We start from the raw sequence: 21,274 nt of genomic DNA, 5'->3' as shown, positions 1-21,274 counted from the left end.
ACAATTGCAATAGAAAATTGCCATAGCTGCACACATTGCCAGTTGTGGAATTTAATACCCAGCACAGACCCTTCTATAAAGTATTAACTAATGCACATGTCTCAGTCAAACTCTAGGCCTCTCACAATTACTGCTGTTAGTTATATATCCAGATCCTCAAAGTCCTCCATGGTATGTCAAGGATAGAAAGGAACAAGTGATTAATAATGAAAGTTATGATTCAACTATTTTGTCATAAATCAATTGAGAACCTTTACATGATTTGTTAAATCTACTGAGAATATTCCTTCTCAATAAGAACAATTACAGTCAGGCAGCAACTAGTACAAACTGATTATTTTTATGCCCTGTCAATACATTCACAAGGGATAACTTTTCCTATATAATTAGATGGGCTAATAGCATGCTAATGACTTCAAAATGTGACCTACACTTTGACAAGATCATACTGCCTTTCTATGGACTTAAAACAAATCCCTCTGCATCTCACAGTTCTGGTGGGGAGCCTGACATGGTAACTTATCAGAAAAGATCCAAGATGCCAGATATCATGAAGATTTCTTCCTCCAACCAAAATGTGTGACCCACAATTTATAACTGACCATAACCCAATGATAAATAAAAGAGCTTAAGTTTTAGAAGTTTCCTCAACTCACAAAATACTTGTTGCCTACAATACTCCTAGCTAATAAAATTGTCCCTGACTACTTATAGGTCAACCAAGTATTGAATCAGTAAATAAATAATGCTTGTGTAAACGCTTCAGGAAATGTCGACTTGGTAATTTGGGAGAAAAAAAGACATATGGTTTTTAAGAGTGGCCAAACTGATCCATGGGACTTACACTGCTCTTGGTTCTAGGCAATTTTATTTTTTAAGGACTAACTCCCTTCTTTCCAATCCTAACACAGACATATCTCAGAGATATTGTGGCCTTGGTTCCAGATCACTGCAATACAGCAAATATCACAATAAAGTAAGTCACATGAGGATTCTAGGCCAATAAAAAAGGGCAAAGTGGGATTCTAAATATTTCTTTTGATATTTATGATTATTCTCAAACGTCTTGTCTTTTCTTTTGAATTATATACATGTGGTTAAAAAATTACTACACTGACACTATACCAGGCTGACCCCAGCTGATGCTTCTGCATCAAAGAGACTGCAGCCACCATAGATCAATCAACTGACTTTGACCTAAAGGAGGACAAAGTTATTATAGCAGAGAAATGGTGCAGTCTAAGCTTATTTAAGGAGGAGAGTTCAGCAGAAGTCCAGCCAAGAGTTCAACAATAGCCACACCCAGATATAAAACACAGCACTTTCAGGCACAGGATTTCTCAGAAAACTCATAAGTAACCAAAGTTGCCTTCCCTGATAATGGCCAGACCCCTTTGCTTCAAGGAAATTGTTCCTGCTGATAAGTTTTAAATAATCAGTTTGTGCATGTACAAAAAAAAAGTATTTCATGCTCCTTAGACTGCTGTAGCTTTTGCTTTTATAAATTTTTCCTTGCTTTGGTTTCACAATTGATCTCCATCATAGATGAGTAAATATCAGTTGTGCTTTTAATTAAACTGGCTATATCAGTATTATTCTTTAAGGCAATGATCCTGAATCTAATCAAGAAAGTTAACTTCCATTTACAGAAAGTATAGAAACAAATGACCACATGGAAGCACACATTCACATCAGAATGTAAGAAAAGTCATAGGGCAATTACCCAGTGTCTGGAGTAACACAATGGTGGGAATTAAAAAAAAAAAAGGCAGGGGGAGGTCTGCTCCAGATCAAAAGAGATCTGAGCAACATAAAACTGAATGGAATATGTGAATCACATTTGGGTCCCACAGCAAATAAAGAAACTATAAAAAGGCAGTTCTGAGATAATCATAAAAATGTGATTATGAACCAGGTGTTAGATCATACCAATAAATTATTATTAAAATTAAGTGTGATAATAGAATTGTAGTTATGTCAGAGAAGGTTCATATTTTTAGAGATACTTAAGTATGTAAGAGAAAATTTAAATGATGTGTGGGATTTCCTTTTAAAGGTTTCAGTAAAGATGGGAAAAAGAAAAAGAGAGGAATAGAAGAAAAATCTTGATAAATTTTAACTTGATTGATACAAGTTCACTATTTGCTCTCTCTTCCTTTGTGTCCATCCAAAATATTTCATCACAAAGATTTTCTTCTATAACATTCTCATATTTTGATGTAAGTATTTGATATATATGTATGCACCACTTTTAGGAATCCTCTTTCCAAAAGAAAACATGTCCTGCACATTCTAAATAAACCCAAATAGCAAATCTGTGGACAATTTCTCTTCTGCCACCATAGGTAGCATTTGCTACCTAATCTGCATGTTGCACCTTTGTTGCTGAACTGAATTCCTGAAAAGTTAGGTAGAATTACTTAGCCAGGGAATCAGGGAGAATTTTTTTTTAAAGTCTATCAAGATGAGAAAAAGTAGAATGAGATTCTATTATCTATAGTTGAATTTAAGGCTAGTGTTACTGTCAAAGTGAATTTTTAATGAAATAGCTTTTTAAAAATACTATTTATTAATTCAATTCCATTTGATAATAAAGCAAGTTAGAAGTGGGGAAAGTTCAGAGGATCAGAGAATGAGTTAATAAGGGATTAATAGGAAAATATCCTAGGAAGGCAGTATAATAAAAATGCTTCGGCTTTTCTCTTCCCTAACCACCCCCCTCTTCCAGCTGTGATTTAATATAAACAAAGTTAAACAACAAGTATTAACTGCAGTGTCATAGAAGGGCTTCTGTTTTAAATATAAAATTAAATAAGGACTGTGGTATAAATAGAACGAGTCATCCTTCTCCTAGGTTTTCCTTCCAGGCACTTCAGCATTGTCTCACTTGAGCAATGTGAACTGAAATGCTAAGTGAAATTCCAAGGGGAAGCTACTTCCCAGCTTCACTGGTGTCTAACTAATGTCCTCCTTGGACTCAACTGTAAATCAACTCATGGAGAGAAGGAAAGAGTTACAGTAGTTGCTGCCAAGATAGCAAATACTTGTTCAATATTACCAATTTAATGTAAAGATTGACTTAGTAAATTTACATCAAGTTGTTCTTATGATTAAAGCAAGTTCATTTCCAGAGAAGTTCAATTATGAAACCACCAATAAGACTTACTCATTTCAAATAAGTCATTTTGCTTCAGAGTAAATTATACTAATTACTAATATGTACAAATTCCATTTGAACATAAAGAAAACCCTAGGTACAAATAAGAAAATAATTAACTAAGCATTCTTCATTTTTAAATAACTGATCTAAAATGAAAATAATAAGATATCTTCATTCAGCATTGCAGAAACTTTAACACATTCAGAAGTATCTGTGCCATACAGATTTTGTTGTTAATAAGGAACACTAACTCCCCCTTCTTGGAACAACCTTCCTTTTAAATAAACAATGTTGGATGATTCTATTAAGTGATGTCCAACACTTTTAATTTTTATTAATCTATAACGGTTACATATGGCAAAATAATTAAACGGTCAGTCAATTAAGTATTTTTCATGTGTAGCTACTTTAGATGTATCTCTAGCTATCTTTAACCATAATTGCATTTCCAGCCACCTAAAAATATTCTGTGGCTTCTTATGTTTCACAATCTTCCTTTGTAATCAACTGAGATCAGATCAAAATAACTAATTCAATTCTAACAGTAGTTTTCATATCTTACTAACTTTTAAAAATTACTTGGGTATTCTTTTCCAGATACTTGATTATTATTAGCAGAAAATCATGTGACTGCATTAGATGACATCAGCTAATCCTCCAAAGCAACTGTTTCTCTCCAATTTGGAGAGAAATCAACACTTCAGGCCTCCACACAAAGAGAATACACAATATTCTGAAACCACAGTAATTGAAAATCTGTTAGCATCTCTCTAATTTCTACAAACTCATCTTACTTTATTAAAGTTAAAAAAATTCACAAGGGTCTCCTACTTACCTGAGCTCTACCCACCTATATGCTTTTGTGAATGGGGCAGAGTATAAAGAAACAACTGTAAACAGCCCAGTGCCCACTCCCAACATTCTCGAAGCAGAGAAGGGTGGTTGGAGCATTTATGGAGCTTCACTGGGTTTAATCATCTTGAATTATTTTCAATCATGTTTTGTTGTTGTTGTTTCACAAGTTTATCTGCCATGTGAATCATGAAGCCAATCACTAAAAAAAGTATATAAATACAAATATATATACACTTCAGTCCCTACTGTTACAAAGTTTAATATGTCGGAAAGTATAAACACAATAGCCACAAATTATTAAATATCTATGGTGCTTGCAGATTTGGGCAGACCGATAACTTAACCCTTCGGTCTACCCAAATCTGCAAGACAAGATTTTACAATGTCCTTATTTTACAACATACAGTCTAGTACCCCTTCTCTTATTTGGGACCCAATTGTCCCCATGAAGACCATTTGCTTTAGGGAAAGCTGACTCTCATCTCCAGAGCTCTGGAATCCATTCTACCTCTGTAGTTAGAGGAGTCAGTTTGGGGTTTATTATTATTATTATTATTTGTAACCAAAAGGACCCTAACTGATAAACAGGATGATATTCATCCTCCAAAAGTAATAACATTTTCTTAAAGACATGTGGCTTCTATTTTCCATCATTTTACATTTTTCAGACATTAAGAAAAAGCTTAGATGATTTCATAATACTAAAGTCTGAAACTTTACTAAATATTTGTTTGATTAATGATTAGCTGAACAAATGCATGAACAATTAATAAATGATTAAATATGAGAGAATTTATCTCTTTCTATTTTGACCCTGCTCTGCAGCTGAGATACACAATTGACAAGAAAAGAAAAGAAAAGAAAAGAAAAGAAAGGGAAAGAAAAAAGCAATAAATTACTTTGAGTTTGTTTAGTTTTTCTTAGCCTACTGATGTTAACTTGCTATCTTTATATTCTACAGTACATCATACTAACCGACCCTCTATCCCATTTGACATTATTTGAAAAAAAAATATATATATATATATATCTGTGTTCAGATGCCTAGCACCCAGAAAGTTAGAAAAAGGAGAGTCCCACATCCAACACTACCCCTGTATAAGGTTCACCAGAGAAGGAGAGACTGGACAGTAGAATGTGTTTTGTTTTAATGTATTCATAGCAATCAAAAATGCAATAGATCTCATTCAGTTGCCAATGATAATTGTTAAATATATTAGTGTCATGGCTTAAACACCTTTTTCTCCAAGGAAGCTAAAGAATGTGTAGTAATGACACATAGCATGGGGGGAAAGGGTGTGGTGGAAAAAAGAATGGGTACTTTAAAGACATTAGTCACACAAAACTGCTGAAGATCCTTCATCTCCTGACTGGTAACTACTCTGCTGAGAAGAAACAAGTTCTCATATTTAAAGTGGGAAATTACTCTAGAGAGGGAGAAAATGGTTATTTATTTCCTGACGCTGCCAACTTCTCTATTGTTCCTTTGCTGTGTCATAGTCACAGACTTGTAAAATGACGGGAAAAATAATTTCTAATCTTCCTGTTCAAGGAATAATTTTATTGATCTCCACATCATCTTTTTTTCCCCTGTGACTCAGCAGGTTTTAACAGCTTCAGTTCACAGATGTGCATGGGATTAAAATGTCTACAAGTTAATAGGAGGGGAAGAAATTTATTTCAGCACCAAGGAGAGTACCCTGTTATTTGCAAATGTTTGTAAGCATTCAAAACTGTATATTATTCATGAGGCTAGAAAGAAATTTTGAAATGTGGTTCAATAGAAAGCTACTAAGAACTTATTTCACACACAATAAAAATTCTAATCATTTATGTAAAGTAAGAACTTAACAAGGTTTTATACATGTTTGGGATTTTGACCATGAGCTGTGCTATATTTTCGCTACCAATGCAATGGAATTAGAGAATCTATGGAATTAGAGAATCTTCACTTATTGTCAGATGTCAAAATAACAGTTTCTGAATGAAGCTAAATTGGAGGAAGTTTCAGTAAACTCACAAAAGTATTACACTAACAGTGATTAAAAGCTCCATGAAAATAAGTCCTAATGTCTTTCTCACTTCTATATTCTAAAAGCTTGACACATGGTAAGTACTCAGTGAATGTTTACCTAAGTCAAGTGAGAACAAATGAATTGATGAATGATATTAAGTGACTGGGGATGAATTCACAAATGCCTCAGTTATAACGAAAAGTCACTTTTTGCAACTGGTCTCAGAGATGCTCACATACCACACTGCTCAGCCAAAAACTTGAACACGTCTATACTTGGCCTGTAACAATGGAATGTCTGGATTTCGTAAAAAGCATGCTCTAAACCATGCCTTTTATCTTTACTATACTTTCAGTGAAAAGGGTTCTCCTTAGAGACCTGGAAAGGTTACTCAGGTTTCAACCCAAGTAATTAATTTTACATCTCCATGCCAGCATGGTCTCTACCCAACTGCGGCTCCTCCAACACTCGGGCTGACCAGTCAACCTGGATCTGCCCTGTCAACAGACGGACTGCACACAGGTGCAGGAGGCTATCTCTCATCCTCTTCCATGAGGTCCACAGGTGGCCCATGACTACTTGTCCCTATTCCCAAGTAGCCCAGGGAGCCCCTTCTTTCTGTGCCACGAGTAGAAAACATGAGGCCTTGCTCTGCTGAAGGATCTTCAAGGATCCAGAGATATCTGAGCCCAGCTGTGCTGGAAACAAATGACAAGATTGCAGTTCTGCTCTGAGTTGCCACCACAGAGGACATGGGGTCAACCTGGCAGGGTTAAAGGCAAAGAGAAGAGATGAACAAGTTTAAAAAAAAAAAAGACGTGTTTAAACAGTTTCTTCCAATAAACAAAGTGTTATGAAGTTTTCTCAGGCCTCTAAGTCCCTTTCCCTTGCTTATGGCTATTTGCATAATGAAACGTGTGAATCAAGTCAGGCCTCCTGGCTCCCAGGTAGGTACAGACCCAGTCCTCAGCTCCAAGGAGCCTTCTGGGCGAAGGCTCCACTCTACTTGGACTGTACTATCAGGCCCCCAAAACAGGGGGGAGCTGCCTGGGAAACATTGATTTCCATTTCAAACTGCATTCTGGTACTTTGTACTCCAGCACCATTGGCCAATCAATATTTAATGCTCAGAGATTCTGGCTCTGCGCGAGTCATGTCAGGGGACCTTGGGAGCCAATCTGCTTGAGCTTCTGCGTGATAATTATTCATCGGCTCCTGCCTCTTGATCCTTCTCTCGCACAGTCCCACTCTGCAGACTCAGTGCCTTATTCAGTCTTCTCTCTCGCTCTCTCGCGGCTGCTGCTGCTGCTGTAGCTGGACCCCTCGCTTTCCCACCGCTCAGCATCTGCACATCCCTACAATGGCTAAAACAGCGATGGGTAAGGTAGCGCCTCGTTCTCCCTGAGCTTGACCTGGAGCCCACCCTCACTCTTAGCACTCTGAAGGCATTGGGAGATATTTTATAGAGAACAAAAAGACATTAAAGATAATACAGAAACCAGAAAGGACGGTTGGGGAAGGCCAAAAAGAAGGGAGGGTCCTCTGAAATCTAAAGCTAAGAATTTCTTTTTAAAAGTTGAAGCAGATAAATTGCCTTCCCATGAGTAGGGAATTATTATTTTGCTGTATATAAAATCAGCTCAGTCGTCGAGAGGGTAGGGGGTGGGGGCTACCTTTACCATTTGCCTTAAATGGGGGTAAGGGAAATTTTGGAAGGTGCTTTGTAATGGTCTTATCTAGTTGTTTTTTTCTTTTCTTTTTTTTTAAGAAAAAGAAACAATGAAAATGAGGAAGAGAAAGGGGGTGGGAGAAAAGAAAAATGCCAAGTCAAAGCGGTCCCATTTCGGCTGTTTGAAAGATGGGTGGAGACCAGGGGTGGGTGGAGGACGAGCCGATTTTATGGTATTGTCTCAAGGGTTGGAGAAACCGCTAGTCCTGGGACGCAGCGGAAGGGAAGGGCTGGGGTGGGGGCAACGCTCCTTTGTTTTAGGGGGAGAAGGGTGGAAGTCGAGGAGGGCACAGAGGGCGCGGTGGACAGCTGCAGGGGTGGGGACCCGGGAAGGGAGGGTTGGACGGACAGAGGTTTCCCGGGCCCTGGGGTGGGGTTTCTTTGTGTGAGGACGCGAGATCCCTGGGGAAGGCACCTGCAGGCTGGGCGCACAACAAGGGTGGCCCCACCCTGTGCAGAGCCTCGCCCGCGCCCCACACCCCAGCCTGTGCAGCGTCTTCAGCAGAAAGGGAGCCGGGCGGAGAGCGCCAGCACGACCCCCAGTATCCCAGGCCGGGAGGGGCACAGAGCCACGCCCGCCCGCACCGGGTGCTCCTTGGCTTGGGAGTGTGACCAGACCATTGCTCCTTCCCCATCCTGGCCTCATTGTCTGTTTTAGATAGTGTGTCTGTGTTGGGGGGGAGGGGGTTGTGGGTTAACATTTTTCTTTTCGAAACCACGTTGCATAGGGTGATCAGGCATAGACGCAGATAATGGCCTCTTTGAACTCCTTTGATCGTTTTGAGGAAAAGCTTCTAGAACCTAGAAATGCGTATATATAATAATACAGATAGAAAAGAGGTCAAGGTCTTAAATTAAGCCACTTGAAATATCTGTTTTATAGGTCAAACAGGGCCAAATATTGGCAATTTTCATAGATTCAACCTAGATCAGCGAGGCAGACAGTGGAGACAGAGCCCGAGCGAGATTTCGCACCCACAGCCTCCATCTCCAGCCGGTCCTGCTCCTTGAGTCTCCCCTGCTCCCGGAACTTGTGGCCCCGGGGTGGACGTGCAAGGAGGAGCCTGAGGTTGCTGGCTAGAAGCTGCCCTCCCCAGGGACCTGGTGCGGTCGGGGAGCAGCTGGGAGAAGCAGCGGGCTGCGCCCCGGACAGCTCCGCCCTTGCCCCGCCCTCGGTGCGGAGCTGGGAAGGCCTTGGGCTTGGAGTCGCGCGGGGAAGGGGCGCTGGAGGAGGAGGGTGGGGAAGCGGCGGTTCACGCTCTGCAGTCCTAAGACCCGTCTTTTCAGCCCCGCAGCCTGGAACCTCCCGGGCCCCTCCCTGTGCCCGGCCAACCCCGCGGCTCTGCAGAAAGGTTGGCTGGAGCCCCTACCGACCACAACAAAGGCGCGGCCCCACCCCAATCGGTGGGAAACCATAGAGGTGACCCCTACCCAGGAGTGCGGGGAGGGTTCTCTCACTTCGGCTCCTGCAGCTCAAGCCAACGGCCACTCTGTTCTCCCTGATTTCCCCGGATGGGGACCCCTTGGGCAATCTCCCCAACAGGGACCCTCGCTCTTAAAGCCGGGAGCGGCTCTGCCCCACCCCTCCCAGCTGGGCTCGCCCAGACAAACGCAGGCCTGTTGGGGCGCACTTGGCGCGGGCGCCTGGAGCTCGGCCAGCCCTGCGGAGCCCCCGTCTCGCCCTGCGCTCCCCGCCCCGGAGCTGGGCGCTGGCCCCCGGCCGTGCAACCGGGGAGGCTGTTTTCTGCGCAGTGTCCTGAGCTACCCCTGCTTCCCACAATTGGAGGTTCACCTGCAAGTCCAGGAAGGTTTTGAGAATAGGTGATGAGGGCGATCCGACTCCGCGCTCAGCTCCAGCGCTGAGAGGTTTCTGCTGGAAAGGGGGGACGGGGAGAATGCGGCTAAGAATTCGTTATCATCAGTGTTAATGCTATTATTTCAAATCATCATATTATTACTTAGTTATTCAGTGGACTTATTTGTTCAAAATGTTCGAATAATTGCATTTGGTTAAGGGTTAGCCTTTGTTGCGTTCACTCTTCTTTCTCCTACTCCTCCCTTTCCCACCTCACCCCCAAGAAGGAATTCTATATCTAATTGCTCTTTCTACTTTATAAAGCAAATGTCTTTTCAGGCTTTGTCGAGTTATGTGTGTGCATGTGGGTCAGATATACGTGCAGGTGCATGATAAGGGCAGGGCTTGTGTGATAAAGACTGATGGCAAATTCTCTGCAGAGAACTGTGGCTGCCATGGGTGAAAATATACATACATAACTGAGATATTAGGATCTTCAGCATGTATTCCATAAGGTTATACTATAAATAAATAAATATAGGTTAGGAACAAAAATTTAACTTTTTTTTCCCAAAGCTGTTCTTCCCGCTGCTGATTCTTGATATGGTCTCAATTCTACACAGAAACACGGTTAGTAAAATGGTAGCCAGCTTGCCATTAATAAAAACCCCACCCCAAATATGACAGATGCAAGAGTCCTTTCTGCCAAAACTGAGTTGTTCCTGCAAATCATGAAGAGAAGCACAACCTCGGCAATATTAAAATAATGGATTTTGAAATCATTCCAGTTGCAAAGCATAATAAATTAATTATCAGGAAAGGTGCTTTTTCCTGATTCATTTAGCAATTATTGTATTCAGCATGATTGCACTAGGTGCATAGAATATTCCCCATACCTTCTCACAATGATTTTGTGATGTGATTTACAGGTTTGTACTGACTTACGCTAGTCTAAGGGGAATGGGAACATTTTTATTGTTAGAGAAATTGCTTCTGCCCTTAGTCATTAACATTTTTAGCAGAGTTTTATCTGTTGCATTAAAAACACTTTTACTTTCTTTGAGGGGGGTTTCCATTATTAATGTATAAATTGTGGAATAAGCATTTGATCAGTTGGCCCGATATGTTTTAGTTCTCAGTGATGGAAATGCTGCAGGCAGCATTTATTCAAATTCAAGAAATGCTCTCTCAGAGGTCCAGAAAGCCGAGTCATACAAGAAAATACTTTTCCTCCCTATAATTTAGACTCTAAATACTTAATTTTGTGAATATTTAGTAATTGGTATCAATCATAATTGTAAGTTAAGTCTGTACAATTAAAAGTTAAATGGAAGATGAAATCAGTCATATATTTAATTGGGGATATTTCTCATTAATAAATCCAGACCATCTTTAGAAAAAAATTCCTGTTTTATCAGTCACCATTGTGTTTCATTCAAACGGGATGAGACTAACTATGTACCCCACTCCACCCCAGTGGCTGGATCCTCACCTTAGGCTGGATGCAGTCGGCCTCTCAGCAGGCCACCGCCTGCTTTGGGCGTGGCCACCCCGAGCTCCTGCTAGCTAACTCCAGCTCACTCCAATTTCCTCTTTGGTTTTGGAAAAATAAACATTATTCTGTGGCCATAAGATGTGTGACCTTATGTGAAAAATGCAAGAAATTTGCCAGACAAGAGGGAAAATACCAAACTAGCCAGTGACCCAGATGTTGAAGTAGAGGGCTGATTCTCTTTCCTGGTCCTCTCAATTTGAAACCTTGGAGTCTGCATTAACTTTTCCTCCCACTAGAGGGCAATCAAGTTCTCTAAAGAGCCAGATTAATTTAAACAAACTTCAAATAGTAATTTTTCATGAAATCTTTTTTTAAATCAGTTCACTTGTTTGCTTATTCGATAAGTTAATGCTATGCTTTGCCCTAGTGGATAAAAAGGGGTGTGAACCTTGTTAATTACATATTCTCTTACAATTTTACTTCTAGTTTCATTACATTGTTATTGTAGTATCATTTTTGTTAATTGAGGTAGGGGTTATAGATAAACAATAGAAAATGGTCTGTAGTAATAAAAAGATTGCTTAGGAACAGAATATATTAATGTTTAAATAAATTAGTAAGTTAAATAAACATCATTTAATATGCTCCATGTTGGGGACACACCTGAATGTCCTTGGCCACCTTCAGGTGTTTGTAGGCTAGTCGGTAAAATAGATGCAATGTAATACTGATAAGAGTTACCAAAAAAATAACTAATTTATAAGATCATCAAAAGTGGATTTTTCTTTCATGTTTACATTGGTAGGAAATTTTTTCTTTACTATTTCAGGTAAGTATAATCTATCTGTATTTTAACAGTTTCATATGACTGTGTTCCTCAAACTTTAATGTGCATATGAATCACCTGTGATTTTCATTAAACTGTGAATTCTGATAAAGGTCTGGTTGAAGCCTGCCATTCTGCATTCCTAACAAGCTCCCAGAGGATGCTGATTCTAACCATCAAACACGTTTTAAAAATATAAAATTTGTGATATATATGTCCCTTTCATAATCAGCTCTAGTGTTATGCCTTAACATTTTCAAATCCATGGCAAACTTTATAAAATATTTTACTTCCAAACCCATACACTTAGGAATTTTATTCCTCTGGAGTTACATGTTTTGAACCATCATTCTCTCTTAAATGGATTTTTAAAAATATATATCCCTATTGTAAGATAAAGGATTCAGCAAAAGACCTTCAAGAGAAATGTCAGAAATGAGAATTTGGCTCTGTATGTGTATATATATGTGGCTTGTGGCACAGTTGAGAAAAAATTGATAAATCAATATCCAACATCACTAGCTTACTATTATTTACAAAACAATGAGTTCAACTCAGAAGTTTTTCATTGTAGGATAATATGAAAAAGGCTCTAACCCCATTTGCCATACAGCTAATTCACTGTAAACGCTCCACCCACTGAAGCAATTAAAACAGGGCGAACCACACTAACACCACATTCCAATATGTCCCATACTTACCACTGACCAAGTTTTTCTAATAAAATTTCTTCCTGGCCACCAACAGAGGAAATTAGTCATTGCCTATGGTTATATATCTGAACACAGATTATATGCATGTTTTCTGCTTACTTAAACCAATAAAGGATCTTCTCTTTTTTATTCTTTCTAAGAAAGTCAACCCAAGTGGGAAAAATCAGTCTTTGAGGACTAACAGCAAAGACATCACACATCAGTCCTCCTGTGCAGCGGGTGGCTGGCCATGCAAAGATTACCATATTTCTCAAAATACTGTCCTGCAAAAACAATACACATGAAATATCTCACATTTGAAATGCAGTGTTGCCCAAAAAGGGTACTAAGAACATCAACCCAAGTAAAACTGGCCACAGAGTTGGTAGGATATACTGTTATTCAATGTCAGGTTGGATTAAGTGTCATTATAGATTCCTTTGTTATTGTTGAGAGACTTTTCATTTCAGAGTCTCTCAAAAACCAGGAAACTTTCAATTTTGCCACTCCTGGTACATAAAAGAAACAAAGAAAAAGAAGAAAGGAAGAAAGAAAAGAAAGACAGGAAGGAAGGGAGGGAGGGAGGGAGGGAGGGAAGCAGGGAGGGAAGCAGGGAGAGAGAGGGAGGGAGGAGTAAGGAAGGAAGGAAGGAGGCAGGGAGAAGGGAAAGAAGGGGAGAGAGAGAAAAAGAGAGAAGGGGCAGCTGGGTGAGAGGGAGGAAAGAAGCTAAAAGAGCATTACAAAAGTAATGTGTGTTTTAGACATTTAAAACTAGCAGTCTGTGATGGTTGTATGCACACCTCATTTGGAGATCACAAAAATCCAATCCTGAGGAACAACATGCCAAAAAAATTCTTGCCTGATCCTTTAATCAACAATTTTACTATGACATTGCTCTCTTTTAAGAATCATTTTTCTGGCACAAAGATTTCAAAAAGTCAGTAAGAACTTTTTGAAAGTCAAAAAGTCAAAAAGTCAACTTTTACTTATTGATTTAACTCTTAAATAACTTGCTAAGTACTAAGCACTTTACACATATTAACTATGTTAACTATCCAATAATCATAAAAAGTAGATATTATTACAAGTAAGGAAACAGAGGCTCAAAGGATTGAAGTGACTTGCCCAAGGTCACACAGTTCATCAGATCCAGAATTTGGACTCAGGCCCTCTGGCTTCAGAATCTGCACCTTTAACCAGTACAAGATGCTCTTACATCTGCTCCTTGCTTTGGTGTTCCCACCATGAAAGTAAAACCTGCGGTGTCACCATTAAGTTGAACAGGTCTGAAATGGTCTTACCCTTTCTGAGCACAGACTCACCTTGAAGAGGAAATTCCTTCAAACTGATGACTAGGTTTAATAGCTAACTTGGGACTTATGAAATAATTGCCATGACTTGGGTTTTTGGGGAAAGAGAGCTAAGAGATGTTGGGGGTTGCGATGTATGGAGCACATAAAGCACATTGCTCTCTGAGGGCTAAGTAGAGAGGCAGCAGAGATTTCTGCTGTGGATACACAATGATGCCCAGTTTCAGGGGGGAAAAAAATCTCAGCTTAACCTAACCAGTATCATCACGATTAATGCACTTCAAAATGGATCCTTAACTCCTTCCATAGACTCTAGATATTCAATTCTAATACTCTGTCTTATGAAATAAATCTAGGACTAAAAGAAATATACAGCCTAGGCATCCACATTTAATATAAGGATATTACTTCAAGACTCTCCTCGTCTTATGCCTCCAGAGCAGACAGGCAGGAAAGATCCATGGGATGGCTGTGGGACATTGGGACATTTTTAATTATCTAGTGAAACATTTTTAATTATATTTTAATAAAGGAATCACAGCCTGTCATTTGTCAAGGAGACATTTGCAGTAGAGAAACCTGTGTTTCTATAACCTATCTTTATTAGTCATGATTAAAGATAACATTTTGTGTACATTCCTTCTCACAAACACTTTTATGTGAATGTAAAGATTAATTAATGCATCTCAGCAATCATTTTGCTAGTTATCTGATAATATAGCTTCTGTAGGAATTGTACCTAAAAGAATAAACCACACATTATACTGTAAAACCATAACAAAGAAAATAACATTTTTCACATTAGCAATTTTTTTTGAACCTCCAGGTTAAAATATTTAATACTTTGAAAAATTACAAAATTCCAAAAATTTGTTTTGTGTTCAAAACAGATAATTACAGTTCTTAATGTACTACATTAAGAAGAATGTTGCCTGGGAGTGTGTACTTTTTAACCAAATCATAGCAAAAACAATACCTGTAAAGTTATTTGGCAGCATTCTTTAGGAGCAGCTGTGCTTTTGATGCCAGAGTTTGTTCATCATCCAAAAATGGATCATCAGTAATATGTATCTGTCAATCTTCTTAGTTGTATGTCCTTATGTTAGGATTAAAAGAAATGGATGAAATTTATCTAAAACTAGCCCTACACATACATGTATAAGACAGCATTTTAAAGTTCAAATTTTAGCCCCCTACTCCCTCTTTTGGAAGATTTTTTCCCCCTACAAACTGCAGCCATATAGTGTAATTTCACTCAGCAAAACTGCTCATAGTAAACTTAACAGTAATCTTTCAGTTTGGGCTTCCTAGTGGATAGAAACCAAACTCTTCATGGTAAAGCTCAACTTGGAATATGATGGCTGTTGCAAAGTTGGGACCAGAAACTCTATGAAGATGTCACTGTTATCACTTTGACTCAACAGGAGGGGCACCAGCCGCCTTAGGCGCCTCCCTTGGGACCTTGCTTCACAACATAATTGTCTTTACTACTGCCTAGTGCTTTAAAAGAAAAATACACACACACACAGTGGAGAATATGTTTATTGATTTTAAAGGAAGGCAGGGAGAGAGAGAGAGAGAAACATCAATCATTTGCCTCCCATATGGCCCCCGGACTGAGGATCGAACTCGCAACATTTTGGTGTACAGGATGATGCTCCAACCAACTCAGCCACCCAGCCAGGACATGCCTAGTGCTTTTTATTCCCAACACTGATAACTATTGCTGTTATTTAAGTCATAGTTTGATCTGAGAATTGCAAGTTAGCATTCTTCTCTTTATCGTTGTTCAAACTCAAAAAATCAACAAAATCAATTCTAGTCTTTTGATGTACAGATTACAAGAGTCCTGTCACTTTAAAGATCATCTTTTTGTTTTACTTCAGGCCTACTTTTTCCTTTTATAATTAAAAAAAACAAACAAACATTGAAGATTGGAAACTGTTCCAAAGAAAAAAATAGAAAGCATGATCTACCTACAATGGACCTTGTAGTTCTTAGAACACCATCCCCTGTTCCATCCTTTTTAATCTTCATTATAATACCTACAAAATGGGCATAGTATATATGTTACTCTGTCTTAAAGTGAAACAAGTGTGAAAGTGATTCCTGTCTGTCAAGCACCATATAAATGCAAGGGATTGCATTTTTCATTGCCAGTTAGGCACAATGACTGGATATTTCACTCATGAAAACATCAATGCACATGCATTCAGAATGAGTAATAGGGAGCAAGGTGCACAGTCAGAAAGTGAGTAATTGCTTTTTGAAAAGTACTTCTAAATAATAAAAATTGAAATAAAATTTGAATGACTTGCTCAGACGAGTGTCTGATAGTTTGAAGGGTTTGTGCTTAGATCCAATCTAAAATTCTTCTTTAAATTTTTTTTCTTAAATGAACATTGGCTAAGGAGAAGCAACTAACTGATCCAAAGTTTTATTACAGTCAGTCTTCACCCCTACCCAACCATTTCTAAGTGAAGGTGGCCCAAGAAGGCAACAGCCAAGCTGAGAATTGCGGGGCAAAGCAGGGTGCCTCAACACACAGACGCAGAAAATGAGAGGCTGACAAACCAAACATAAAACTCAGTGCAGTTTTCTTCAGGTTCCTTGGTTGCCCCTTCCCCTGACCCCCAATCACCTTGACATTCTCTGCCCTCTGAGTCGGACCCCTGAGCACTTGAGAAAGCCAACCTTAGACAAAGCAACCCAGGACCAGATGGTTAAGTGCACTGAAGATTTGGTTTAAAGCTGCCTCCAGGAGTTTAAAACAGAAAACAACACTCTCTGTGTAATAAGAAAAAGTAACTTGTCACAGAGTTCAAAAGAATGCAAAGGCCTATGAAAATTAAAAGCAGTAATATTAACTTCCACAAAAAATGGTCAGGTCAGGAAATGTTTCTATTCCATGTAAGAGAGAGCTACCCTGCTTCACTATTCACTATCTGACAATGCTTGAGCAGTTTATCATTTCTAGACCACAATTGTCTCAGATATGAAAGGGGAAAATAATACCTTAGAAACTGCATAGTTGGTAAGAAGATTAAGTAAACAATTGAATATTAAGCACTTCATAAAAAAATTAATCTCCTTTCCAGACACTCTCAATGAATGATGAAAATACTAAATAAAAATATTAACTTAAAGTAAAAATCTAAAATTTTTGAGATATCATTGACATATATAGTATATTAGTTTCAGGTATATAACATGATGATTCAATATTTGTATATGTTTTAATAAATTCTTTTAATTTTGTGAATTTCCACATGTAATCACAAATCTATTGGAAATTACTTAGAATTTAGTAAATGATCACTACTCAATAATTTCTTGTAGTAAAGGAAGAAAGGATATTACATTTACGACGCAGCTGCCAATATAGTGTATCTCCAAGACAAACCCATTTTGGGTAATGCCAAAATTAAAGGTACTTTTCTCCTGCATTTATTTCTCCTCTTATGTTTCTCTGTCATATTTTTTATCTCATCCCACTTCAATATATACATAAATAAAACTGACAGTTTCAATAAAATTGGCCCTGCTTACCTACCCAGTAAAGCTCATCAACATAAAATGTCACATTCAGTAGAAATAAAAACTGATTCCAGAAGCATTAAAATATAGACATCTACAGTGAGGCCTCATGAAGAGCAGGAAAAGAGAAATTATATCACATACACTATATGTACACACACACACACAGAGTCTCTCATTATTAAAATCTTATTAAACCATCAATTTCAGTCAAATCCCACACCATTTGGCTATTACACAATCTCTTGGTCCTATCCCATCTCCTCCCTGCCTGGCTCTCTCCTGCCTCCTATTTCCATTTTCAATACCCTTCCTTCAGCTAGATCTTTTCTTTCACAGGTAAGGTAACTCCAGATATTCTCTTATCTAGATCTGTTCAGCCTTCCTCCCCCCTACCACACTAATAGATGAGTACAAGGAAGACACTAGAACCAAACACTACAAACAGAATGTTCCTTAGAAGATCATAGTGGGGAAAAGGATATGGGTACTTAGGGTTTTAGAATTACCCAGTCTTTTATGAAAGTAACACCTTTTCAATCAATAGTGTTTCTGATACTAATCAAAAAAATCTCTAAGATGTTAACAGAATCTAATTATTAGAATAAGAAAGATATCCTGAGAAATCAAATTAGCAGTCATTCATCTGGCATCTGACTTTACAGAGGCTTCAGGGAAGACAATTGACTACTCACATAAGATCATTTTAACTATTTTGTTTTGTCTCCAAAATTTCAGTTCATATACATGTATGGTACATAAACTAGGAATTATATTTATGACATAAATGCAGACATGTTAATAGAAATATACTTACTTTTACAAAAACCTGAAATTTGTTTATAAAAAGCTGGGTACTTATTCTGACACGTTTAAACTTCAGTCACCTTCAAAGCACTCTCCATTTGATGCAATGCACCTATCGAGACATTTTTCCCACTGCTTAAAACAGTTTTTGAACTCAATGATTTTGATGCCTTTTACTGCTTCTGCCATTTTTTGTTTCACCTTTCCCACATTGGTAAAATGTCTCCCGTTGAGGAATTTTTTCATCCAGGCAAAGAAACAAACAAACAAAAAGACTCGGGGTGAGGCCAGGTGAGTAGGGAGGGTGGGGCACAAGGGTCATGCTGTTTTTTTTGGATCAGAAACTGCTGAACACTCAGCACAGTGTGGGCAGGTGTGCTCATAAATCACCCATCATGGAATGGGTAAACACATTGAGAGACTCTTCAAAAAATAATTCACTGAGGCTGAACTCAGCCACTCACAACAATGCCAGCTGGCACACTGATACAGATGGATTTCTAGAACACTTACCTAGTTGGGGAAGCCTGCACTACAATGGGCGCACCCTCGAGAAGACAATTCTGAGTTTTGGAGGGATTCTCCCTCTTATAGTAGAGTCCTTTTTCAAGTTAGATACTGTTGATGATAATAACAATCTACATATAAAAATACTCTATATTTTTTCACATTTTAGGCCATAAACTATGGACAAGATATACTTTCTCAGAAACATGAAATAATGACAAAGGAAGAGCTTTATCTTAAGGCATTAATACAATTTAAGTCCTTACAAGGTCATAATATATTATGACCAAGTAGGAGAGTTCAGCTTTTAAAAATATGTAGACATTTTCTCACTTAAAAAAAAAATCTAACAAAGTTCTGAAATGCCTCACCAATACACAAAGAAAAGAGAAAATAATCTGTTCTATCAATCAAAAACTTGGTTAAAAAATTTTAGTAGTAGAACAAATGAAAGAAACTAAAATTCAGTCTTTCGGATAAACATTTTTTCTTAGTTCAGAACTAACATTGAAGAAATAGTGAATTAAACAACTTAGAAAGAACTAGATTCCTCTTGTTAAAATTTTTCTTTAAATGAAATTGTAAAAAAAATACAGTTAAGGTCTATATTGGTTATGCATTGTGGCAAGCTACATTACAATCTACTAAAGAGAACAGATGCAGGAAAATGTAACATGGAAGAGAACGCTGGATTTCTGGCATGCTTGCATGGCTGGAAAGAATAAATTGATAACCTAAACTAGCTGAAAGGGAAGATGTCATTCTTGACAAATAACCAATAGCCAAAACTTATTAATAATCTAAACATATATGTTGATGAACTTAAACTTTTTGAAGAATAGTACTCACCAATCCAAGTCAACCAATTTTCATAAAAGTAGAAAAACAAAACAGAATAACCAGAGCAAACTAAAAATCCTTTATATTTGCTCAGAGTATGAACAAACTCCACTGGTCTCGCAGGTATTTTTATTTGTACAATATTTTATGAGTTCCATGCATTGTGAAATCTAACTGCAAGAGAATGTACAGTTACTATTTTAAACCTTTCTGAGTTTGTTGTGCTATGTAATTACTTATTTCAAGTAAAGCAAAACCCAATTTTCAAATTCTTTATCTTCTCTGTAGCCATTTCCTTCATTACAAAAGGAAGCAAAATGATATTTTGACATGGAAAAATTAATAACAAAACTACAGTTATCATAGCATGAACTTGCAAAACTTTTGTGCCACTGAAAATTATCATTAGAAGAGCTTTTATTTCCAAATATTAAGAAGAAACAAAAGGCATGTGAAAGAAGGAAAATGTAGAAAACTTAGGACGACTAAGTCATCTTTCATACCTGAGTCCTGTTTGTGACAGTGATGACAGGAAACCGACTGTGGGACTCAGAGGCTTCAGATATGACTTGCTTGTTTTGTATATTGCTATTTGTTGCTTGTAGAAAATTATACTAATTAAAAGATTCTAGTACATGATCTGATGAATCCTAGTTCAGAAAATGAGTCTTTACATAGCAAAGCTTGCCACGTTTGATTTCCAAGAAAAAAAAAAGGCAATTTTCATGATATATCTAGATTAACCTGAAGGATCACCTTCATGCCATTTAACTGCCTGAAAATGGATGCTGAGAAGAATGACATGTGGGAGTTGTAACATTAAGACATCTGACATTCATCTCAAAGTCTCCGTTATCCTCACCTACCCCCAGAGATACTCAAGTAATGTTACTGCAATCATTTTTAATATCAAATAGTTCTAAAGCTTGTCAGTATTTGTTTTATTTTTTAAAAATGCATTTGTCCATTCTCTTCTCCTTGACCCAAAGTGACTGTAGGACATATTACTTAAGTATGACTAACTAAATCCTGAGGCTGGTTTTCACTCAGGGAAAAAATATTACCTGATTGTTGTTCAGTTTTTGTCTACTACACAAGTTACATAAGCATTTGTTGCAGTTTTTGAGTGGATGACTAAAACAGATCTCTAATGAATATGATTTGAAAATCCTATTTTCGGGGTACTATTGAGTAATCATTACACACTATGCATTTTACACAGTTTCATTGAATAGGGTTAGAATTCTCCTTAGGTTTTTGGAAATGAGTAATGAAGTTTTTGTGAACTTTGTCTGAAATAGTTACAGTCTACAAATTATTTACATATCCTTTATTTCCTAAAGAAGCATTTAGGAAGACTGCTATAAGTCTCAGAGGACAGACTTACCCAGACAAGAATTCTATTCCATGGAATGGAACCTTAATATGAGTTATTTGGCACAACCACCAAATTAGAATACTTCTTGTGTTCATGGTTGATGCCAGTAACTACAGTAAGTCAAACAAATTTTGAAAGACACACTCAGAACTATGGCAACAATATGGACTTCTTGGAATGCATAGAAACTTTATATCATCAGCCCTGACTTGTGTGGCTCAGTGGATTTAGTGCCAGCTTGTGAACAGAAAGGCCTCAGGTTCAATTCCAGTCAGGGCAAGTGCCTGGGTTGTAGGCCAGTTCCCCAATTGGGGTGTGCGTGAGCAAC

The 21,274-nt window shown here is 38.1% G+C and overlaps 1 protein-coding gene across 1 annotated transcript in view; it reads left to right on the top strand.

The window, feature by feature from the left end:
* Nucleotides 1-7,198: 7,198 nt before the first annotated feature.
* Nucleotides 7,199-21,274, top strand: part of STMN2 (stathmin 2) — a 40,326-nt gene continuing 26,250 nt past the window's right edge. Inside the window, exon 1 of the mRNA XM_054595751.1 lies at nucleotides 7,199-7,409. Within this exon, the coding sequence (XP_054451726.1) occupies nucleotides 7,391-7,409 (19 nt within the window). The 5' untranslated portion in view covers nucleotides 7,199-7,390. The remainder of the gene's footprint in view (nucleotides 7,410-21,274) is intronic.

The sequence above is a fragment of the Pteronotus mesoamericanus genome, unplaced genomic scaffold (genome assembly GCF_021234165.1).
Source record: "Pteronotus mesoamericanus isolate MK-2021 breed Mesoamerican mustached bat unplaced genomic scaffold, CSHL_Meso_final scaffold_54, whole genome shotgun sequence".
Classification (NCBI taxonomy): Eukaryota; Metazoa; Chordata; class Mammalia; order Chiroptera; family Mormoopidae; genus Pteronotus; species Pteronotus mesoamericanus.
Note: the sequence above shows the minus strand (reverse complement) of the source record. Positions and strands in the feature narration are given on the sequence as shown.